The following is a 21,987-nucleotide window of genomic DNA, read 5'->3' on the forward strand; positions in this document are numbered from 1 at the left end:
TGTCGCTCGTGCGTGTCGTCATCATCTGTCCAGCGTCCACCCATACCGCGTTGGTGTCCAGTCCGAGCCTGGCTGTTCTTCACCTTTCTACCTACCTACCTACTCTCCCAAATAAATAAATAAAACGGACACCTCTACTAGGAGATGGGTAAAAAGGAACAGGTCCCCGCCCTGCGGTCTTTGTGCAGGGTTCTTTGTGGGTGTGGTCGGCGACTAGCCGGGGTCGTCCTCCCGATGGGGGACTAGCACTAGCCGTCTTCCACATGGTCCCTCGGGTCCCTGCTGCTCCTAATCTCGTCGTACATCCTCCTGCTGATCTCAGCAACATCCTGCTCCCTCCCTCGTCTCGCCCTGCGCGTCTGCTCCGCCTCCCCGTCGTCTGCCCTGCGTCGTCTGGTGACGGGTCCTCCGTAGTCGGTCGAGGTCGCCGCCCTCCTCGTGCCTCTTCCCAACGTAACAAAACTCTCTCTCTCTCTCTCCCAACGTTTCCTCGGCGGCCGATGCCGTCTGCTCCGACTCCGCCGTCCCCGGGTCTGCCCTGCCCTCGTCTGCGCTAGCTTCTGTTTCGTCATCACTGATGTCCGTCCTCTTCTTCTCCTCTTCTTGTACTCTCCCATCCCTCCCGGGGTTGTCTGTTTTATCTTTCCTTTCTTTGCAGGTTTCTTTCTTTTTCGAGCGGCACTGTACACAATCTCTCTCTCCCCACAGAAGCCACATACCGGTAATAGAAGTGGCGGCACCGCCGGCGTCGAGCGAACGGGTAGGAACATTGTACAGAGAAGAGGAGAGGAAGGGGGCGCCGAAGCGGCCTGGTGCGCTCGCACATGCCATCAGTGACCGGAAGGCCGCCCTCGCCCTCGAGCAGAGGCGGCGCGAGGAGGGCGCGGCGTCGCGGCCGACGTGCGACAGCGACGCCTCGGCGGTGGAGGGGCGTCGTGGGGGGGTATACAAACACATCGGGTGGGCGGCGGCGGAAGGGGCGAGAGCCCCCTCCCGAGCGGTGCCTAAGCCGCCGCGACCTTGCCGTCCATTTTCTCGATGGCGTTGATGCGATCCGAGATGCTCGGCGGCGCGGCCTCCGCCTGTCCGCACCACCGCGCCGTGAAGAGACGCCCCGATCACAGCTGCGGCTGTCAGCGGCTCAGCGCCCGCTCCTCCTCCTCCGCCGCCGCGGGCGGCGCCGCCGACTCGTCGACCGCCTTGCCGGGCATGCACTGCGGGACCGCCGGGAGGAAGGAGGACAGCTTCTGGAGCAGAGTCGGCCTCTCCTCGGCCGGGGCTACCTCGGGCGCGTCCGCGCCGGCCGGCGAGGGCGCTTCGGCGGGCGCCTGCAGCCGAGAGAGGCGGCGGAGTGCGGCCGAGGGAGTCGGCCGAGGAGATGCGCGGCGTTGAGGGGCGGGAGATGCCTCGGCCTCTGCGTCGGCCGCTGCTGGCGCCGCCGCCGCCTTCATCGCGTCCACCTCGGCGACCTCTTCCGCGGTGACGGCGAGCTCGGCAGCCTGTTCACAGCTGGAGGTGTGGAGGGGCGCTGCTCACACCTCTGCCGCGGTGACGGCGAGGCTCCGCAGCCTCGTCGAGGTTGCCCGAGCTCTTGTAGTAGTTGAGCCACTCCAGCCGCGCCTCCTCCTCGCCCACGTCCGAAACGCCATACTCCTTCGCCTCTGCCGGCGCCTCTGCCGGCGCCTCCTCTGCCGCCGGCGCCTCCTCTGCCGCCGGCGCCTCCTCTGCCGCCGGCGCCTCCTCTGCCGCCGGCGCCTCCTCTGCCGCCGGCGCCTCCTCTGCCGCCGGCGCCTCCTCTGCCGCCGGCGCCTCTGCCGCCGGCGCCTCTGCCGCCGGCGGCTTCTCCTTGCGAGGCGAGAGCGCGGCCGCGACCTTCTCGAAGAGGGAGGGCGGCGGCGGCGGCTTGTCCGCCTCCTCCTCCGCCGCCTCCGCCCCCTCCTCCTCCGCGGCCTCCGCCGCCTCGGCCTCGCCCGGTCTCCCCCGCCTCGGCGGGCTCGTCGGCTCCGCCTCGGCCTCCCCCGCCTCCTCCTCCTCGGCCGGCGGCGGCGGCGCCTTCTTGGTCGGCGAGAGGTAGGCCGAGACCTTCTCGATCCAGCTGGGCTCCTTGGCCGGCCAGATGTACTCGACCGTGCCGGTCTCCTGGGCCGGCACGCCCGAGAAGTGCTCCATCGCGTCGCCGAGGACCTCCTGCCGGCCGGGGGGGGGGGGGGGGGGTTTGAAGAGACGGTGTGAAGAGATGCCGTTGGCAGCCGCGCGGCACGTCTCGGCCACAGCGCGGCTCAGCGCGGCTAGAGCTAGTTCACATCTCCTCCACGCCTCGGCTGTCCTTCTCGGGCGGATGCTGGCCTCATCTCGCCCCGCCCCCTCCTCTCTCGCCCCCGCCCCCCCCCTCTCGGCTGCATCCTCGCCTTGGCCACCGGCGCGGCCGCCTCGAGCGCCTCTCTGGAGGTGTACGACGCGACGACGAAGGCCTCGGTCGGCCCGGTCTGGTAGGAGGAGACGCCGACGAGCCCGCCGAGCTCCTTGAAGGCGCCCTCCTTGCTGCGCAGGAGGGCGAGGGCAGCCTCCCTCGCCTCCTCGCCCTTGAAGCCAATCTTTGTCAGCCGCACGGCCACCGGCGGCTCGGAGGCCGCCGGCCCGTCGACCGCCCACATCTCGGGCCCGACGAGCGCCTCCTCCGGCGGCCCCGCGACGAGCTCCGCCATGAAGGTCTTGAGCACGCCTCCGAGCGCCGCCTTGCCGCCCTCGGCCGCCGCCTCGTCCTCCCAGCGAGAGTGCGTCACGACGTGCCTAGAAGGTTCCTAGAAGGTTCCTAGAAGGTTCCTCGTCCTCGCCAGCGAGAGAGAGCCACGACGTGCCCGTCTCCGACCGCGTACATCTTGACGCCGACGAAGCCGACGAAGGTCTTGACGAGCGCCTTGAACTCGTCCTTCTCGGTCGCCGCGACCATGTCCGGCACCGCCCCCTCCTTAACCGGGATCTTGGTCAGGCGAGACACCTCGACCTTCTCCTCCTTCGGGGCCTGCGGGCGGCGCGGCGTGGCGGAGCTGTGCGCGAGTTGTGGGCGCGTCTCCGGTGTGGCGGGTGCGTGTGCGGCGGGCGGCCCGGGAAGAGCGGAGGAGGAGGTGCCGACGTGGGTACGTCACGGCTGGCGGGCGAGGGAGGCGAGGGGTCGGTGGGCGAGGGAGGCGACGGGTCTCTCAGAGGTGTCTCAGAGGCGCGGGCCGCCTCTTCCTCGCGCGCCGAAAAGGCATTCTTGACGAAGTCGCCAACCTGGCGAGCGGGCGGGAGAGGGAGGGGGTGGGCACGCGGGAGGGGGCGCAGAGAGGGGGCGGCGCGGCGCCGGCGGCGCGGCGGAGGCCAGGGCGGCGGCGGTGGAGGCAGAGGCAGAGGCGAAGGCGGAGGCGGAGGCGGAGGCAGCGGTAGGCCTGGCAGTGGCGGAGGCGGCTGGGTCGGCAGGCCGGGCGGCGACTGTGGCGGGCAGTGGTGGTGAGGGTGGCGGCGGGGCGGGCCTTTGCGAAGATGTTTTTCTCTTCTTCGGTCGGCAGCTCCGCGACGGTTGACACCTCCGGCTCGGCCTCGGGAGCCTCGGCCTCCTCCTCGGTGGGCGCGGGCTCCGCCTCCGCCTCGGGCGACGGCTTCTCCGTTCTCGGCGGGCTCGTCGGCTCCTCCTCCACCGGCTCCTCAGGCACCGCGCTCGGCTTCGGCTCCTCTGGCTCGACGACTGTCTTCTCGGCCTTTTTTGAGCCGCAATTTCCCATGGCTTGTGGTGGTGGAGGTGACGGCTGCGGGGAGACGAGAAGGGTGTGAGCGGCGCAGTCAGCCGCCGAGAGGGGCACGGGGGGGAGGGAAGCGAAGCAGCACCTCGACAAAGCAGGCGGCCGGGGGCGCTTCGAATCAACGGCAAGGCGGAGTCACGTAGCTGTGAAGATGCTTTCCACCGCACCACAGGCCCTTCCAGGGCTCGCACCTCAACCTTCATAGACCAGCGCGCAGCGCACAGCAGCTATTTTCTTCGTAAAAAGGTGACGAACAGGCGCGCAAAAACCGAAACCAGCGCAAAATTCCTCAACACCCCACCGGACAAACAAGCCACTCCCACGCCTTTGGCAACACCGAAGAGAAGGCCCGCCGCCTAAACATGGGCTGCAAGGCGCGCGGGCAGCCCGGCCAACCCTTCTCCCACAAGACCAGCCACGGCTACGTCTAGGCGCATCGCGGTTTCTACCACGACGCGATCTTTGTCAAGCGCAACAACTTCAACCTGCTGCTCCACGAGACGTTCGGCGGCGGCTTCTCGCCCACCGCCGTTCTCAAGCTGCGCCGCCTCGCGCGCAAAGTCGCGCGCGGCAGCGTTGACCGCACGGCCTACTCGCCCAAGTACTCGCTCTCTTTTATGTCCCACCATGCAGAGCGCATCTCTCTCTCTGTTGTGCGAGGCGTGAACCACGCCATTCGCTCTCACCTGGCAACCCTGTCTGCACGCGTCTCGCGCGCGCGTGAACAGGGCTCCAGGCCCCGCAAATGACGCGTGTGAGTGTTAGATTTGTTTGGTATTGCTAAAAAAATCGGCCGACTGCACGCTAAAGGCTACACGCTCGCACACCACTTGCTGAGTGGCTCTCCCGGGTGCTCAGCCCACGGCGGAGGCACGCCAGGCCCCGGGCAGCCGGCCGTCACTCGCCTAAGCGCCTTGTCTGCACGTTACCTCCGTTATCCCTCCTCCTCCGCGACTCCCTCAAGGCCGGGCGGGCCTCCTTCCACCCCCCCCCCCCACCTTTTCTTTTTTGAAAAGGTTCACCTCCGCATGGAGGACCGCCCTTCGGGCACCATCACGCCCTCCGGGCATACTCCGAACTCCCACACGCCAATACACGCGCGGCCGGCGCCTCCCATGCCCTTCTCCAGGCACACCGCGTGAAAACTGCGCGTACGTCCCCGCGCGCACGCAAACACGCGCAGCGCCTTTCAGAGCTGTGCCCATGTGCGTCTGCCCTGTGCTGGCGCCCCATGGCCGTTCCGCGCCGCCCGCACCAGCTGCGCGCCCCTCGCACCACCAGAGGCAGCCGCACATCCACTCACGCCGACGCGCGCGCCGCAGCACACCTCACCAGCACACCTGCGCCTTTTTGCGCCCTGTGCAGGCTCTGCAGACTGCTTCTGGCATCTCATAAGCGGCTGTACCAGGACGCGCCGCGAGTGAGACGCAGATCCGGCACCGCGCAGGCGCGCACGCACGCCCGCACGCGCGCGCGCGCGCGCGCGCGCTTCCGCTCTCTGCTGCACAGACTGCCAGCCTGCACACACAGCATACAGCACCATGTGCACGCATACGCCTGACGATGCAGCCCGCACTCCACAACAACAGCCTGCCTCACGCCTCACCACGCCACCCCGCGCTCACACCGCCAGCAGCCCGATCAGAGAAACTGCAGCGCGCGCCTCTGCACGCCTGCAGTCTCTCTGCACTCTGAGCCCTCTCAATCCACCCCGCCGCCGCGCCTTCCCGGGCACACCGCAGCGAAGATGTGAGTCGAAGTATTGGATATCGGCCGAGCCTGCGCCTGCCGCACACAGTTCTTTTTACTGCCAAAACATAAAAAGAAAAACACGAGGCCGACTTGCACTTTGGTCTTTGGACTTTGCACTTTGCACTTTCGCACTAAGCCGTAAGCGCAAAGGCCACACAAAGAATTCTTGTTGAAAAAAGAGAAACTATTTATCACCTTTAACAAACAGCGACGACCAGCAGCAACGACCTATCACCTTGACAAACAGCGACGACCAGCAGCAACGACCTAGAGCAGCGTCCTGCCGAGTGTGTGTAGCACCGACGCAGACGCACCCCAGGCACTACACTACGACGGCTAGGCAGACCTCACCAGTCCGATAAGGATCAACTGGAAGGTTGAACCTCGAGCTTAGACAGAACGGGCGCGACAGACTCCAGGGGAGATCGCGCTCTACTCGGGGCACCAAGGAGGAAAACCGAAACCGTTTGGGTGCCCCACAACAACCCAAACGCCACAACCTAAGCGCCACACCTCCCCCCCACGTCCCCCCCCCCTTGGGGACGTAGCGCACGCCCTTGCTCGGAGAGAGTGGGGGGGGAGGGGGGGTGGGGGAATAGGAGGAGCCAACGAGCTCGGAGTAAGGTCCACAGTAGAGAGGCCGGCATTTAAGGCGTAACTTCACCCTCGCTCACCTCGAGTATATCTAGGCGCCCTGGTGCAGTCGGTCTTCGGATCAGCGGCCAGCTTCCCATCTAGGGCAGGGAACCCCCAGCGACGCTAGTGTGGCCTACGGTAGCCATAGCTTGTACGCGATCCCGGGGCAGGGGGGTGTGGACTCTGGAGCTCCAAGAGAGGATAGAGAGAGGAAGGGAGATTGGTGTGCCGGTTTTTTGAGCTAGCAATTTTTTTTTTCCTCCTTCCACCCAGCGAAGAGCTTCCTCAGCCACTCGATGTGTTCCTCTCTCTTCATTATGCGCGCCGTAGCCTCATCATTGAGCTGGATCCTTTTTGCACACACACAACACACATGCACCACAGGTGTTTTGGGTTTTTGCGCGCCTGTTCGCAGCGCAGGGTCGGAGCGCCGCCGCCGCCTGGTCCACCGGGGAGCCGACGCACCCCCTCCCCGTCTTTATTTCCGCTGAACCGCTCCCCCCAGCCCCACGAAAAATAAACACAAAAAAGCACCCCCGATCACCCCTGCTCTGCGTACCTCCTCGACAGCGCCTCGAGGGCGAGGTCGTTGACCGGCAGCAGCACGCCCGCGACCGGTCCCGCTCGCAGCAGCGTCGCGCCGATGCCGCGGTAGAAGGCTCGCGCGCCGCCGCTGCGGTAGAGCCGCACCGCCTCTGCCCTCACCACTCCGCCGCCCGCCTCCCCGCCGCCCCTCGCCCCTCCGTCGCCTCCTCCGCCGCGCCCTGCGCCCGCCATGATCCTCGAGCGAAGCACGTCCACCTGTTCGCAGCTCGCGCCGTGCAGAGAGCAAGGCTGGCCACGGGGCTCGGGCGAGGCACGCCCACCGGGTAGATGGACGACCAGGCGGTGCACCCTACTCACAGCTCACAGCTCTCGCCCTCTGCGCCACCCTGCTCTGGAGGGAAGAGAGCTGCGGGCAACGAGGCAGCCTGCCAGCGCCCCCGCCGCCACTCTCCTCTCGAGCGGCTCGGACGCCTTTTCACAGCTCACGCGTGTGAAAGGGCGCTGTGCACGCCATCACACCCTCTTGCCCACGGCATCATAACGCCTGTTCACAGCTCACGCGTGTGAAGAGGCGCTGCTCACACCGCCCGACCCTATGTCGACTGCCTTCGCCTCCCCGGGCCGCGCGAGGCCGCGCTTGGCGCACTGGTACACGCCTGCTGACAAGCTGCGGTCGTGGGGAGACTTCCTGGAGACTTCTCCCTCGAGCCCTCGCCACGGCGCTGGCAGGCGCCGAGGTACACCATCGACCCTACCTGCTCACAGCCAGACGCCGGTGAAGGGACGCTGCTCCAAGCTCTGCCGGCCGGACCGTCAAGCCCGCCGTCTCCAGGCCCGCGTGCAGGCCGAACCCGTGGAAGACGCGCCCTGTTCACAGCCATCGCCGTCAAGAGGCGTCGCACACCGAAGGGAGGAGTCGGAAGAGACCGCCTCGACTCCACATCGCAGCAGAGGCGGCGGCGAGGGTTCCCCCGTTGGCCTGCTGCCAGATCTTTAGCGCGACGAAGGGCTGTGTCAGCGGCGCGACCGAGCATCCGGTGACGCCCGCGGCGAGAAGAACCGTCTGCAGCGGCGCGGTGTCGCCCGGTGGAGCTCCGAGGCCGAGCTTCACATTCTCAAAAATGGCAAAGTACACGGCCCGGACCGCGCCCGTCGTGAGGAGCGGCGGAAGAATGCCTCGGTACAGCGCCAGGATCCGCTGAGGCAGCGGCGCGGTCGACGGCGCAGCCGCTGGAGATGCGCCTCCGAGCTGTGCCTGCACCTTCATCGTGTCAAAAGCGTGGCCGACGAGGACTCCCGTCGCGCCGGCGATGCCACCGGAGACGAGGCCGAGCCAGCGGGGAGGGGAGCTTAAAGCGTCCTCTCGCATCCCCCCGAAGCGGGAGAGTACAGGCCGCGCCGACCCAGGGCATCAGATACCCCTCTCGAGGGAGGGAGGGACCCTTTGGCTCTTTCGACGACTCCCGGGCTCTGCTCCAAGAGACCTCGAGAGAGTGCGTGCTTGTGGCTCGACTCGCCCGGTACGCCGCGCGCCGTTAACATGCTGCCATGCACCCCGCCCAACACCGCCGCCGAGCCATCTCCGCCCGTCGCCTCCTCCACTCTCGCCGCCACCGCCATCCCCTCCGCCACCGCCGCCGCCGCCACCGTCGCCGCCGCTGCCGCTTCATCAGACGCGGGCGAGGGCATTGCGCCGGCAAAGCCGCCCCCCCCTGCCCCAAATTGCCGTGGCGCAACGAGAGGCGCCTCAGGCATGTTCAAGAAACAAGTCACGTACCAGGCGTTCAAGATCGTCGCGTCGAATCCGCAGCTTGGCTTCGGAGAGATTGTCAAGATGCTGGGCGTGGCGTGGAGCCGGCTCTCCGTCGCAGAGAAGCTCGCATATGGGGGGCCTGGGTTTCGTGGGCGTGGGGCTGCCGCCGCCACCGCAGCGCCGCCTCCACCGCCCGCGCTTCCAGTGGCCGAGGCGGAGGGCTTGCGGCTGCACCTCTCGAGCAGCAACAGCACCGGCTACAAGGGCGTGTACAAGTCGACCTCAAATATCTTCGTGGCGAAGCGCGCGGCGAGTGGGCGGCAGGTCTCCCTCGGCCAATTTGGCACGGCGGTGGAGGCAGCGGTGGCGTATGCGCAGGCGGTCGGCGAGTACCAGCCTCCGGCTTCTCCGACGCTGAGCTCCCGTCTTCCGGAAGCGGCGCCTCAGGCGGACCCGGTGGCCGAGGCGGAGGGCTTGCGCCTGCACCTCTCCATTCGCGGCAAGCGCAACCCCACGGGCTATAAAGGTGTGCGCAGGGTGTACTCCGGGGCCTTTGAGGCGAAGCGCTGTGTGCCGGGGCGTGGGAAAGGAAGCCGATCGCGGCAGGTCGTCCTCGGCCACTTTGGCTCGGCGGTGGAGGCGGCGGTGGCGTATGCGCGGGCAGTCGGCGAGGCAGCGGTGGTGACGACGGCGGAGGTTCCGACGGCGGTGGCGGCGACGGCAGAGGAGGCACCGCCAATGCCGCAGAAGGATGAGGTGTGCACCGCGTGGCTCGACCTGATCTCCGCCGCCGAATCGGCGCGTGCGGCGGCGCGTGCGGCGGCGCGCCGAGCGGGCGGGCGGGGCGGGCGGGCAGGCGGGGAGGAGGGGGGGGAGGGGAGGCTTAGCCATCAGCTGCTGTCGAGCCGAGGCGGCGGCAGCCGCCGCAGCTGCAGTGCGGCGCGCGGTGTGAGTGAATAGGAGAGGGTGGCGTGTGTGTGTGGTGTGTGCCGCAGACTGCCGCCGCTGTCAACGTGGTCGTCCTCACCACACGTGTCGTCGGTAAAGTATCTCTCTCTCAACACTTGCGACTTGGGCACGGGCAAAAATAACCAAGATCCAAGTAGCTGCGCCGCGAGCGAGGTTATAAGCCTCTGTGGGCCGGCGCGGGGCCCCCCGGAGGCACCGTGCGCCGCGCAGCACGGTGCGGAAACCGGGGGCTCCGGCTCTATGAGTCTCTATGAGCACCGACTTCCCGAATGATCACGGTTGATCAGAGGGCAGATTTGGAGAGATCTCGAGGAGTACATACAGATAGACCCTCCAACCATCAGAAAACTCCGACCTGATCGGTCGTACTGACCGCCGACAGATCACTCCAGACAGCAGACAGGCCGACGTCTGCACGCGGCCGGCCGGGCGAGAGGCTTGACACGATCCGACCCTGCGACCCTGACGCTGCTGCTCTAGCTATCAGCCATGCACTGCTGACTGCTGCCACAATGTGCGACCTGTGCTGGCCCACTTGGCGGCCTTCCCGGTCAGTGGTGAGGCGCAGTTCAGAGCTGTCGATGGCGCGATGCCGCACTGGTCCCACATTGGTGACACGAGACCACCAAGTTTGCCGGTCCAAGAGAGAGGCGCCGGCGCTGTCCTGAGAAGGTGCGTGGTCCCTCTTGACTGCCCATGCGCGCGAGGCTGTGTAGGCATAGCCTCGAGAGTGCCAGCAGCCAATCCGAGGTGACGCGCATTGCGCCAGAAGCGTGCACGCAGCTGGAAGGACACCTTCCTACTGGCCGTACGATCACGTCATCACTGAATGCTTGATACAAAGGCCGCGAGCTATGCAGGTGATCAATTGTGCATCATGGCACGGTCAGCTGCGCCGACAGGCTGTCGCAAGGCGTGATAGCATGGCCGCAAGTACGCCGAATTCCCATGAAAACAGTGCCAGTCCCGTACCCGGTGTCGTGCGAGGGAGTTTTGTTGTAAATTTAAAGAAAGAAAGAAAACAGACAACCCAAGGGAGGGATGGGAGAACGGCACGCCGCCACCACACAGGGATTTTAAGGAGAGGGGTGTGGTGCGCGTGTGAGTGAGTGAGTGAGTATTCTTGACACACACACACACACCACTGTGCCCCCCTACTCACCCGCGCTAGGTCTCGGGTTTGACGCACGGGGTCACTCCCGCGAAACCCGTGAACTAGCCGGGGCAGTCGGAGAAGGGGCAACTCCGTGCACTGGGCCGTCAGAAAACACGCACGCCTCCGTGGCTCGGGTTACACCAATCCTCGCTACCCAACGCGGCCATCTGCTCCTGGGCTCTAGCGCCGATGGCGGTATCGTACCGCTTCGCGGTGCTTCGCTTCGACGACCGCAACCGCTACGGCCAGGATGGCGTGCCGGGAACCTTCCTCTTCGCGGGCGGGGAGAGCGTGATCGTGCGCGTGAAGCCCGCCACGCAGGCAAAGGCGGGCAAGCGCAACCGATTCGCAAAGGTGGCGGCGCTGTCGTCGTCCAACGAGGGGGAGGCGGCGCTGATCGAGCTGCTCGGCCCGGTCGGCGAGTACGCCTCCGAGCTCGAAGCATACCAGCTCCACTTTGGCGTCAAGCCGTGCCGCTACCCGCAAAAGGAGGAGTGGGCGCTGACGGGGCTGCTCGGAGGCGGCGATGGAGGCTCGCTGCCGCCGTGCGAGGCGTGGCGGCGCGACTGCTCCCACCTGCACGTCGTCTCGGTCGACAACGCCTCGACACGAGACATTGACGACGCCCTCTCGATCGAAGCATCTGCCGACGGAGGCGTCGCTCGCACGTGGCGGACGTGGCGTCTCTCGCCTGAGCCTTCGCTGAACCTGCCACGAAGCTTCCCTGCAGGCGTCGAGCTGGGGATCCACGTGGCGGACGTGGCGGCCCACATCTCTCCCGCCTCGCCTCTCTTCCGGTGGGCGCTGGAGCGGGCGGGGTCGCACGGACCGCCGCGGCGTGACCGCTTCCGCAGCGGCCAGCCCCTTCCTTCACTGCTTCCAGGCGGGGTCCGCGTACCACGGCGGCATCGCCGCGTCGGCGGCAGAGGCGGAGGCGGACCCGCTCCTCCGAGGAGGGTCTGTTCCGATGCTGCCTCCCGACCTCGCCCACGACATGCTATCGCTCAACCAAGGCGAGAGACGATGCAGCCGAGAGGGAGCCGAGATGCAACCGAGGTGCAGCCGTCGGACTGCTCCCGCTCACCCAAGGCAGACCGGCAAGGCAGACCGGCCTCTCCTCCTCTCGGCCGACGAGCCCTCAGCCCGAGTGCTCAGCCCGTGTGCACCGGCCAGGCGTGCCTCGCAACGCGCTCTCCGTCTTCCTTCGCGTCGCCGGCGGCAAGGTCGTCGAGACCCCCAATCATAGTCGCAATTAAACATAAACAGCTGTCGTTCGGCGCGCGTCGCCGGCGGAAAGGCCGTCTCGCAAGAGTCCTAATTATTAAACTAGCAATGCGCTGTGTCGTCGCCGGTGGCAAGGCCGTCTCGCGCCGGCACGTCCGCGACACGTCCGCGACATGTCCGCGACACGTCCGCGACATGTCCTCGACACGTCCTCGACATGTCCCCGAAGGTTGTCTCGCGCCGGCACGAGCGGACACGGATCGTCAACCGAGAGGCGACCACGTACGCCGCGCTTGATGGGGAGATTTGGGGAGATATGGGGAGATATGAGCTCAAGTAGGCGACCACGTACGCCGCGCTTGGCGCCGCCGCCACCCCCGCCCTCGAGGTTGTGCGAGACCTGCTGCGCGCGCTCTCGGGCGCGGCGAGTCGGAGGGTTTCGTCACGCCCGGCGCGGGTTCGTCAATCTTGTGTGTTGCCTCCCCCCAGGCGAGGCGGAGCCGGAGGACCTCGTCGCGTGGACCATGATCGAGTACAACTCGTACTTCGGAGAGCGGCTGGTCGAGGCGGCCGACGCTGCCGCCGGCCCGGCCGGGCTGCTGCGCGTGCAGGCGCTGCTGCCGCTGAGCCGTCCACGCTGCTTGTGAACAGACGCCTTTCACAGCGCTGCACTTGCGAGCAGGAGCCTCCCCCTCCGGGGGGACGCCCCCTCGCGGCCCGCTACCAGCTGGCGAGCCACAGAGGGACCACCCGAGGGCACGCGTCGCTCGGCCTCGCCGCGTACGCGCACGTGTCGTCGCCGATCCGGCGGTACGCCGACCTGCACTGCCAGCACGCGCTGCTCGGGTCGCTGCCGGCGGCGGCGGCGGAGGAGGCGCCGATCGAGGCGCTCAACGAGCGCGCCACGGCGCTCTCTCGCTACCACGCCCACACGTCGGCGATGGAGCTCGCCTACCGCTGCCGCGAGGCGCCGATGGTGTACCGCGGCCGCGTCGAGCTCGACGATGAGTGGGGGGGAGCGTGGCTAGATATTATATATTATGTATTATGTAGTATGTATTAGACGACGAGTGGGGGGGAGCGTGGCTAGACACTTCCTGGACACTTCCTAGACACCTCCTTGAGTGGGGAGGAGCGTGGCCCGCGCAGTGACGCCGACAACTCCTCGGCACTCGACGAGCGCCGTTCACTGATTAGGAGCGTGCTTGCGCCTCTACACGGAGCGAGGGCGCGTTCGCATCCCGCTCTCGGACTCGTACTTTGCCGAGCCGCTCGCCGCCGCGCTGTCGGGCAAGCAGGGCGGCGGCGAGGAGGCGGAGCTGGAGCACACTGCCCGCCCCTCTCCTTGCTTGCCTCTCCTCACGCACCGGGCCGTGACCAGGTGGAGCTCGAGGTGTGGGGCATCCTCAAGCGCGGACGCACCCAGCTGCGGGTGCGCCTCCCAACCGGCGGAGGCCTCTCGCTGTCGACGGCGGCGTCACACCTCTGCTGTGGACCAGGTGCGCGTCCCAAGCAGCGACGCGCCGTCGACGCCGTCCGCCAACGGCGCGGCGTCGGCCCAGGGCCCCGCCGGAGGCGAACTGCTAAACAGTTCAGCTCGCGGCCTTGATGACTCAGGGTCGGCCCCGGCGACGCCCGCCGGATCGCTGCCGACGCGCTCTCCGCTCTCCGCCTCTCGGGCTGCGAGCGGCGGGCCGGGCAGCGCCGTCGACGTGGCGGCGGCGAGGCGGGGGGCGGAGGGCGGGCGCTGCTGCGGCCGTCTCGTCACGGGCCCCAAGGTGTGAGCAGGCGAGGAGGATGGTGGAGGCGGCGTTGGGCGGCGAGGCGGCAGACGACGAGAAGGCGGCGCTCGAGCGGAAGGTGAAGAAGCTGTGCTTCCAGGTCGATGACATCGGCAAGCTCAAGGCGAGGCAGGACGCGGGCGAGGTGCTGCAGTCGAACCAGCTGACGAAGCTCGCCAAGGGCGCCGCCGTGCGCGAGCAGCTCACGCAGGCGCGGGCCAGGCTGGAGGCGACACTTCCGGCGCTTCGTAGACGCTTCCTAGACACTTCCTAGACACTTCCTAGGCGCGGGTCGGGCTGGAGGCGCTGCTCTCGCTGCGGGCAGACGAGGCGAGGGCGGCGGAGGAGGCGAGGCACGTGGGCGAGTCGCTCTCCGCGGCGGTGAAAGGCGCTCTCTCCGTCTCTGGCGGCGGCGCGCCCCTCTCCGCTGCAGGGGAGGGGCCCGCCTCGCCCGCCGCCGCCGGCACCGCTGCGGCGGGGGAGGGGGGCGTGGGGGCACCGGCGGCGGCGGAGGAGAAGGAGGAGGAGGAGGCCGAGCTTGATGCGGAGGTGGTGGCGCATCTGCGGCGGTGCGGCGTATCGGAGGCGACCGAGCGGCTTCTCGGCGCGTGCTCGGTCGGGCTCGAGGCGCTCACCCTCTGCTCGGCGGCGGAGCTGGTCGACCTCGCTGGCGAGATCTAGCCGAGATCTAGCCGAGATATGGCGGAGCTGGTCGACCTCGCTGGCGAGATCTAGCCGAGATCTAGCCGAGTTATGGCGGAGCTGGTCGACCTCGCGGGCATCCCGCACGACGAGGCGAACAAGAAGAAGAAGAGCTAGGCGTTGGTGACTCGTTGATGTGACTCGTTGATGGCTCCTCATCAGGCATCTCGCACGCCGAGGCGGAGAAGGTCGTCGCGGGCTCAAGCCGTGCCAAGGCCGCCGCCGCCGCGGACGACCCATTCGGCGACGACGGCGGCGACGGCACCCTGAAGAAGGACGAGGTGACGACGATCATGGGGTACCCGCCGGATGGCTTCCAGTGCGGCTGTTTGGAGGTCATCGTCCATCCCGAGCTGGACCTGCTCGCCATGGCGCCCACCGGCTCTGGCAAGACAGCGGTCGCGCTGATGGCCATCCTGCAGGCCTTCCGGCGCGGCAAGAAGGCGGTCTACACGTCGCCGATCAAGGCGCTCTCAAACCAAAAGTACGCAGAGTTCAAGGCCTGGTTCTCGAAGCGAGGCATGGCGAGCGCCGGCGTCGCGCTGCTCACCGGCGACATCAAGATCCGCTCGCCGCCCGGCGTCAAGCACGAGCTCATCATCTGCACCTCCGAGATTCTGCGCAACAAGCTCGTCAAGAACCCGCACGAGCCACCGCCGCAGCCGCCGCCCGCCGCCGCCGCCGCCGGAGGAGCGGAGCCGGCGCCGCCCGCCAAGAGCACGTCCGAGAGGAGCACGTCCGAGGGGACGAGCATGCGCGACCTCGACCTGGACAACCTCGGCCCTTGTCTCCTCGGGTGCGGCCCACCCTCCACAGCGCTCCTTTCTTGACGGACGGCCTTCGCGTTCAGGCGTCGTCGTGTCCGATGAGATCCACTACATCAACGACAGCGAGCGAGGCACCGGCTGGGCGGCCCTGCGCCACCTGCCGTGAACAGCGTCTCTTCACACGCCGGGCTGTGGAAAGGCACCGTCTGGGAGGAGACCCTCATCCACTTGCCGCCCGCCGTGCAGATGGTGGCCCTCTCCGCCACTCTGCATCAGCCAGAGCACTTCCTCGCCTGGATCGGACGCGCGCGCGGCCGGCCCGGCGACATCGTCTAGCGGACATGCCGCCAGTTGCAGGACTGTTCCAGGACATGTCCCGAGACATGTCGCATTAGGCAAGATCGTCAAGCGGACGGACCGGCACGTCCCGCTCCACGTGGGCGGTGTCGAGCGGCGCGGCGGCCAGTTCCTGCAGTTCTTCGGCACGCACGCGCCGCGCAAGCGAGGCGACGCCGCCGCGGGGGCCTTCCAGGCGGAGCGGTACGACATGCTCTGCGCGGAGCTGCAGGAGCCGGAGAAGCCGTCCGCGGCGGCGAGGCTGCGATCTCGAGCCGGAGATCGGACGCACGTTGGTCATAGGAGCCGGAGCGACCGTCCGCGGCGGCGAGCGGCGCGGCGGCGGCGGCGCGGTTCGAGCGCGCCAACGAGAAGGAGGCGCTGCGCACGGAGCGGCAGGGCGGCAAGGGCGGTGGGCGGGGCGGCGGAGGGAAGGGCGGCGGAGGGCGCGGCGGCGGCGGTGGCGGTGGGAGGGGCGGCAAGGGCGGCGGCAAGGGCGGCGGCAAGGGGGGCAAGGGGGGGATCACCTTTGGGTTCGGATCCGAGTACCTCCGCCTAGCGTGCCCCCTCGAGTCTGGAAGGCACTGGGCGGGCATACTCCTGTGTCGATGAGTAGGTGCCTCCGCCTCGCGCGCAGCCTCTCCTCTCCGACCCCCTCGATGCTGCCCGCCATCGTGTTTTGCATGTCGCGCAAGCACTGCGTCGACGGAGCACACGCGGTCAGCCACTTCCTAGACACTTCCTAGCCACTTCCCAGACATGTCGCGCAAGCACTGCGTCGACGGAGCACACGCGGTCAGCCGCTACCCCTCAACCGCGCGTGCACCCCTGGCTCTCGGCTCCCCCTCGCCACGCCTCCACGTGTGCACAGGCCTGCCTCAGACTTGCGCGCGGCTGTGTCAGCTCGCGGCCCCCTCTTCACAGCTGCACGGCGTGAACAGGTCACCCTCAACCTGCTCGGCGGCGTGAAGCCGCACCGCCGCCACAAGCCGGACGAGACCGATGCCGCTGCGCTTGCCGCTTGGGAGAAGGCGGAGCAGGAGAGGCGCGGCGCGGTGCGGGCTGGGCAGCGGGTGCTGCTGCTTACGATACCGCACGGCGCTACGAGACGGGATTCGCTTCACGGGTAGGTGCGGACCGCGGAGAGGGTGCTGCAGCTGATGCACCAGAAGCACCTGCAGAGGTACATGCCCGAGCTCGGCCGGCTCGACGCGTACAAAGAGGTGGCCGAGCTCCTAGACACTCCCTGACACTTCGTAGACACTTCGTAGACACTCGTAGACGTGTCGTACTCGACGCGTTCAAAGAGGTGGCCGAGCGCCTGAGACAAAGAGGTAGACTCGAGGGAGGCGAACCGTAAGTGGTGCCGGCACGGTGTTGCACATTCACAGGTGATGGAGCTCCCGCACATTCACAGACCTGTTGTTCACAGGTGATGGAGCTCCTGTCGCGCGGCGTTGCCTACCACCACTCGGGCCTGCTGCCCGTCCTCCGCGAGTACGACACTTCTAGGAAGCGTCTAGGAAGTGTCTACGAAGTGTCTAGGCATGCTGCCCGTCCTCCGCGAGTACGTCGAGCTCTGCTTCCAGCAAAAGCTAGTCGAGCTCGTCTTCGCGAGATCATCCGAGATCGCCCGAGCTCACCCGAGGTGCCGGGTGCAGGCTAGTGAAGCTCGTCTTCGCGACGGAGACGCTTGCCGTCGGCGTCAACATGCCCGCGCGCACCGTCGTCTTTTCGCAGCTCGACAAGCCGAACGACGGCGACACGCCCGGCCACCGGCCGCTGCGCCCGGATGAGTTTTGGCAGATGGCGGGGCGAGCGGGCAGGCGCGGCTAGCCCGACGGGCTGGGGTGCGCGATCAGTGACCCATCTCATACTAAGAAGCACTCTCGGGTTCGAGGCGCGGCATGGACGAGCTTGGGTACGTGATTTACGCGCCGACTCTGTCGGTGGCGGGGCTGCGAAACCTCGCGTCGCCGATCGAGCTGCGCGAGATGCTCTGCGGTCGGATGCCCTCTGCTGTCTCGCAGCTCACGGCGAGACCTCCTCCCCGAGATCAGCCGAGATCAGCCGAGATCAGCCGAGATCAGATGCCCTCAGCCATCCCGCTCGGTGGACCGTCTCTATACCCACGCGATGTTCGCCGAGATGTCGCCGGCGTGCGGTCGGATGGCAAGGGCGCATGCTCTCCGCCCTCCGCAGCACGCGCCCTCACTGTCCCTGAACCCCCCCCCCCCGACCCTTCTCTCACCTCTCCCTTCCCCTCCCCCCTCTTCCCCCCCGCCCGCCGCTCGCAGGTCGACCGCCCCTTTGTCCTGCGCCACCTCCAGCGCGACATCGGCCCCGAGGTCCTCGACCGCACGCTCAAGAACGACTCGATGCGCCGCCGCGCCGCCGCAATCACAACCGAGATACAGGCGGCGATGGCGGCAGCGCGCGCAGGCCTCGAGGGCCCCGACAGCGATGCGGCCGCAGCACGGCGCATCCAGGCGGCTGACCGGTGCGCGTCGCTAGCGGCTCACCACTCCGTGTCTGCGTGTTGTTCTCACGGCGTATGCCCCTAGGTACGCGGCGCTCGAGAAGCGGCTCGCCGGCGCCTCGGGCGACTTCGGCGGCACCGCGGTCCGCCGACGCCGAGATTGTCCGAGATTGTCCGAGATTGTCCGAGATTGCGGCCTCACGCCAACACAGCAGAAGAGCTCGCCGTAGCCACGATGCTACCCGAGGCTCACCCGAGGCTGCCCGAGGCAGGTTCGGCTGACGCCGAAGCAGCAGAAGGACGCTCGCGCCGAGATGGGCGCTTTGCGCGCCGAGCACGGAGACGAGCTCCCGAAGATCGGCGCGGCGGTCGCCGGCCGCAAGGCGCTTCAGGCGGAGCTCGAGGCGACGCGGACGGCGCTGCGCGACGACTGGGCGGCGGCGATGCGTTGGCTGACCGACTTCGAGTGAGTCGGGGCCGGAGGAAGGCTCTCCCTCCACCGCCCGCGTGTGGTGACAACGAGACGGCGCATTCCGTAGGTTCGTCAAGGCTGGAGGCGGCCTCTCTCCCTCCGAGTCTCTCACACCGCCTAATCAATCCCTAACAGTTTGATACTTTTGATTGACAGGCCTCTCTCCCTCCGAGTCTCTCACACCGCCTAATCAATCCCTAACAGTTTGATACTTTTGATTGACAGGCCTCTCTCCCTCCGAGTCTCTCACACCGCCTAATCAATCCCTAACAGTTGATACTTCTGATTGACAGGCCTCTCTCCCTCCGAGTCTCTCACACCGCCTAATCAATCCCTAACAGTTGATACTTCTGATTGACAGGCCTCTCTCCCTCCGAGTCTCTCACACCGCCTAATCAATCCCTAACAGTTGATACTTCTGATTGACAGGCCTCTCTCCCTCCGAGTCTCTCACACCGCCTACTCAATCACTAACAGTTGATACTTTTGATTGACAGGCCTCTCTCCCTCCGAGTCTCTCACACCGCCTAATCAATCCCTAACAGTTGATACTTCTGATTGACAGGCCTCTCTCCCTCCGAGTCTCTCACACCGCCTAATCAATCCCTAACAGTTGATACTTCTGATTGACAGGCCTCTCTCCCTCCGAGTCGCTCGCACCGCCTAATCAATCCTTAACAGTTGATACTTCTGATTGACAGGCCTCTCTCCCTCCGAGTCTCTCACACCGCCTAATCAATCCCTAACAGTTGATACTTCTGATTGACAGGCCTCTCTCCCTCCGAGTCTCTCACACCGCCTAATCAATCCCTAACAGTTTGATACTTTTGATTGGCAGGCCTCTCTCCCTCCGAGTCTCTCACGCCGCCTAATCAATCCCTAACAGTTTGATACTTCTGATTGACAGGCCTCTCTCCCTCCGAGTCTCTCACACCGCGCGGCCGCGCGTGCGCCGCGTTTGCGGACGGGCAGCCCCTCATCATGGGCACAACCTCCTCTGCCGCCGGCCCCGTGCTCCGTTTCCGCGCCACGGCGTCGCTTCACAGTTGGGGCTGTGAACAGGCACCATCATCTCGGACGGCTGGCTGGCCGGGCTCTCTCTGCCGGAGGTCTGCGGTTGGATCTGCCTCTTTTTGCGCGAACGGCGCGTCGCCCAGAGATCGCATCAGGAAGGGGCGAGTGCCTTCTGTGTGGACGGCGGTCTCTTCACGGCTGCTGCCGTGAACAGGCGCATCGCTCAGACTGCGGGCGAGGCTGCCCGCGGGGAGCTTCCTTCCTTCTCGCCGGCGCTGCAAGAGGTGCACCCCGCGACCGCGGGGCTGTGAAGAGCGCCTCTTCACACCTCTGGCTGTGAACAGGTGTACCACGCGACCGCGGAGCTGGGCGAGCAGCTCGAGGCGCTGAGCTCCCCTCCTTCAGCTGCTTCTGCGAGTGCCGCTCCCTCCGACCCGGTTGCCGCCTGGCGCATACTCAGGTCGAGTTCGACACGACCCTCTCCAAGATGATGCTCGACTGGTGCGAGAAGAAGGACATTGGCCGCGTCGCCGGCCGGCTCGACGAGCAGCACCGGTCTCTGCTCGGTGCTTGGGTGTCAAGTGGGCGGTAGCTCGCGACTAGGCTGGCTCGACGCGCACATGCTCGGCGTCTTCGTCAAGACGGCGCTGCGCGTGGTCTCGCGCGCACTCGACTGGTGAGCAGGCATCTGACTGTGGTGGGAGATGAGCCGTAGGTGCTGCGCGTGGTGTCGTACCTCGACGTGACTCGCGAGGTCACTCGCCCGTCTTCACGGACTCGGCCGTGAACAGCGCCTCTTCGCACAGCGGGGGAGGGGTGTGTGTGTGTGTGCAGGTGCTGCTCGGGCTGCACAAGTACGAGCTCTACAACCGGCTAGTTAATTATTACTTATTAATTATTAATTAGGTGCTGCTCGGGCTGCACGAGTACGAGCTCTACAACCGGCTCGACCGCCACACCGGTGACTACTTAATACTGGATTCGCTAGCCTGATTGATAGTTATTTGAGTAGGCTCGACCACCATACCGACCTCCTCCTCGGGGGCCTCGTCACAAACGAGTCGCTCTACCTCACCATGGCGGACTGAGAGGCTCCACCTCGCCACCTCGAGCCACGGCGGACTGAGACGCCCATCCGCACGCGGGCGCAACGCCGGACGCAACGGCGCGTCGTCGTCAACGAGTCGACCCGACCTCGCCTTGGCGGGACGAGCGACCACCCCCGCTCGTCGCTGCCGCGAGAGCGGAGACCTCCGAGGACTGGTTGCGGCGCGGCCGTCGACGTCGTTCCAAACGTTTACTTGAGAAATCGTCGCGCAGAGTACATGCTGTGTCCAGGCAGAAATGGTAAGGTAAGGTAAAGTAAATTTCTCGACACACACAAAGTGGTGGGGGCTGGGGGCATCTGGCATCTCGAGGGGCACCCAAAGCGCAAGGGCCACAAAAAGGGGGGCCCGGCGGGCGCGGGGGCCGGGGAGCGGGGTGGCAAGAGAACCCTACCCGGCCATCGAGAGTAGTTCCTAAAGTACCTAGTTCGAGACCCGGCCGAGAAATGATCATGCTCAAAAACGCCACGGCTACTGTGGGACACGGCACTAGACCGCGCCGCCAGCGGGGCGAGAGCAGCAGCCTACAACCTGCCGACATGGCAGTTGTGCGACGGCGCCTTTACACACACACACACTCACTCAGGGCGCTACAATACCAGCAAACCGAGGTAGGTAGGTAGGTAGAAAGTGAAGAACAGCCAGGCTCGGACTGGACACCAACGCGGTATGGGTGGACGCTAGACAGATGATGACGACACACGCACGAGCGACACACAGACACAAGTCACAACAAGCTCACAAGACACACAGCCAGCTGGCTGCCACATTTATAAAATGAACTCGGGGGCACGGGACGCGGCACAAACGGGGCTGCCACACACCCGGAGTTGGCGTACATAACTCAGGGCCACATTCTTCCTGTCGCCCCCCCCAGCACTCCAAGGTGCCAAGAGAAACAAACAAAACATCACAACAGACGACAGGCTAGTGCCATTTCACTCTGACACGCTAATCTTGAAAACGTCCAACGGAGCTCCGTGTTGCTCCCAGCGCCCTCCCCCGCGCTTCCTGCGGCCATGGCCGATGATACTAGTATGAGAGGTCATCTGGCTACCGCGAGCGCGACTCAACTCGCCGACGTCGTCCGATGATTGTGCCTCAAAGTCAGCCTCCGGAGGCTATCGTGGGGTCGAGCCGGCAGTAGCCGTGACATGTGGTTCCACCACCCCTCGTATGCTTTGCCTCTGACCGCCACCGTTCCCAGGCTGCCAAATTGGATGGAAAGGAAGGCTCGGCGAGCGTATAGAAGCGTGCTCGACCTCGTCGTGGCAACCTGCACGGCAGCGCTGGTAGGCGCGATGAGCGTCGTGCCACCTGACCCGAGACGGGTCGCAGGCGTCGTACCGAGCGCGTCGAGACCGTGTCCTGATGTGATCTGCACGGGTGAGTCACGTCGGCGTCAAAGGAGCGACGTGCGACCTGTCAGAGCTTGATCTCCGATCTCAGCGGCGTCGAGTCGTCTCCGGCGCGCGACAAAGGTACATCCCCAGGACGCGCAGAGGCAGCTGCGAT

General features: G+C 66.4%; 3 protein-coding genes across 3 annotated transcripts; 1 reads left to right on the forward strand and 2 right to left on the reverse strand.

The window, feature by feature from the left end:
- Window positions 1-1,869: 1,869 nt before the first annotated feature.
- EMIHUDRAFT_448086 (hypothetical protein) lies at window positions 1,870-3,873 on the reverse strand (the record flags this gene model as incomplete). The annotated part of the gene is made up of 8 exons (XM_005766858.1): window positions 3,865-3,873; window positions 3,513-3,785; window positions 3,229-3,273; window positions 2,855-3,022; window positions 2,604-2,786; window positions 2,409-2,502; window positions 2,000-2,187; window positions 1,870-1,969 (listed from the first exon to the last, which is right to left on the reverse strand). Coding segments are annotated over exons 2-8 (1,026 nt in total), but the record flags the coding sequence as incomplete, so codon positions are not given.
- A 3,726-nt stretch (window positions 3,874-7,599) lies between these two features.
- EMIHUDRAFT_196846 (hypothetical protein) lies at window positions 7,600-8,082 on the reverse strand (the record flags this gene model as incomplete). The annotated part of the gene is made up of 1 exon (XM_005766859.1): window positions 7,600-8,082. One exon carries the CDS (start codon window positions 8,080-8,082, stop codon window positions 7,600-7,602), a length of 483 nt encoding a protein of 160 aa, XP_005766916.1.
- A 6,576-nt stretch (window positions 8,083-14,658) lies between these two features.
- Window positions 14,659-20,738, forward strand: EMIHUDRAFT_448088 (hypothetical protein). Its single transcript, XM_005766860.1, has 22 exons — window positions 14,659-14,917; window positions 15,750-15,946; window positions 16,018-16,120; window positions 16,343-16,456; window positions 16,532-16,624; window positions 16,834-16,876; window positions 16,947-16,995; window positions 17,063-17,227; window positions 17,302-17,437; window positions 17,699-17,901; window positions 17,966-18,023; window positions 18,153-18,346; window positions 18,420-18,436; window positions 19,260-19,337; window positions 19,415-19,496; window positions 19,581-19,650; window positions 19,711-19,749; window positions 19,827-19,899; window positions 19,970-20,010; window positions 20,082-20,120; window positions 20,273-20,310; window positions 20,379-20,738. The coding sequence occupies exons 3-22, from the start codon at window positions 16,061-16,063 to the stop codon at window positions 20,452-20,454; spliced, it is 1,668 nt and encodes a 555-aa protein (XP_005766917.1). The 5' UTR covers window positions 14,659-14,917; window positions 15,750-15,946; window positions 16,018-16,060; the 3' UTR covers window positions 20,455-20,738.
- Window positions 20,739-21,987: the final 1,249 nt, after the last annotated feature.

Source organism: Emiliania huxleyi, assembly GCF_000372725.1.
Source record: "Emiliania huxleyi CCMP1516 unplaced genomic scaffold EMIHUscaffold_5, whole genome shotgun sequence".
Taxonomy (NCBI): domain Eukaryota; phylum Haptophyta; order Isochrysidales; family Noelaerhabdaceae; genus Emiliania; species Emiliania huxleyi.

What these genes read in the sequence shown, in the direction of transcription:
- EMIHUDRAFT_448088 (XM_005766860.1), top strand. Translation starts at nt 16,061, where the DNA reads ATGCTGCCCGCCATCGTGTTTTGCATGTCGCGCAAGCACTGCGTCGAC. An exon ending in GAGCTCTGCTTCCAGCAAAA is followed by an intron (nt 16,996 to 17,062) that starts GCTAGTCGAGCT and finishes TGCCGGGTGCAG; the next exon opens with GCTAGTGAAGCTCGTCTTCG. An exon ending in CGGGCAGCCCCTCATCATGG is followed by an intron (nt 19,338 to 19,414) that starts GCACAACCTCCT and finishes GGCTGTGAACAG; the next exon opens with GCACCATCATCTCGGACGGC.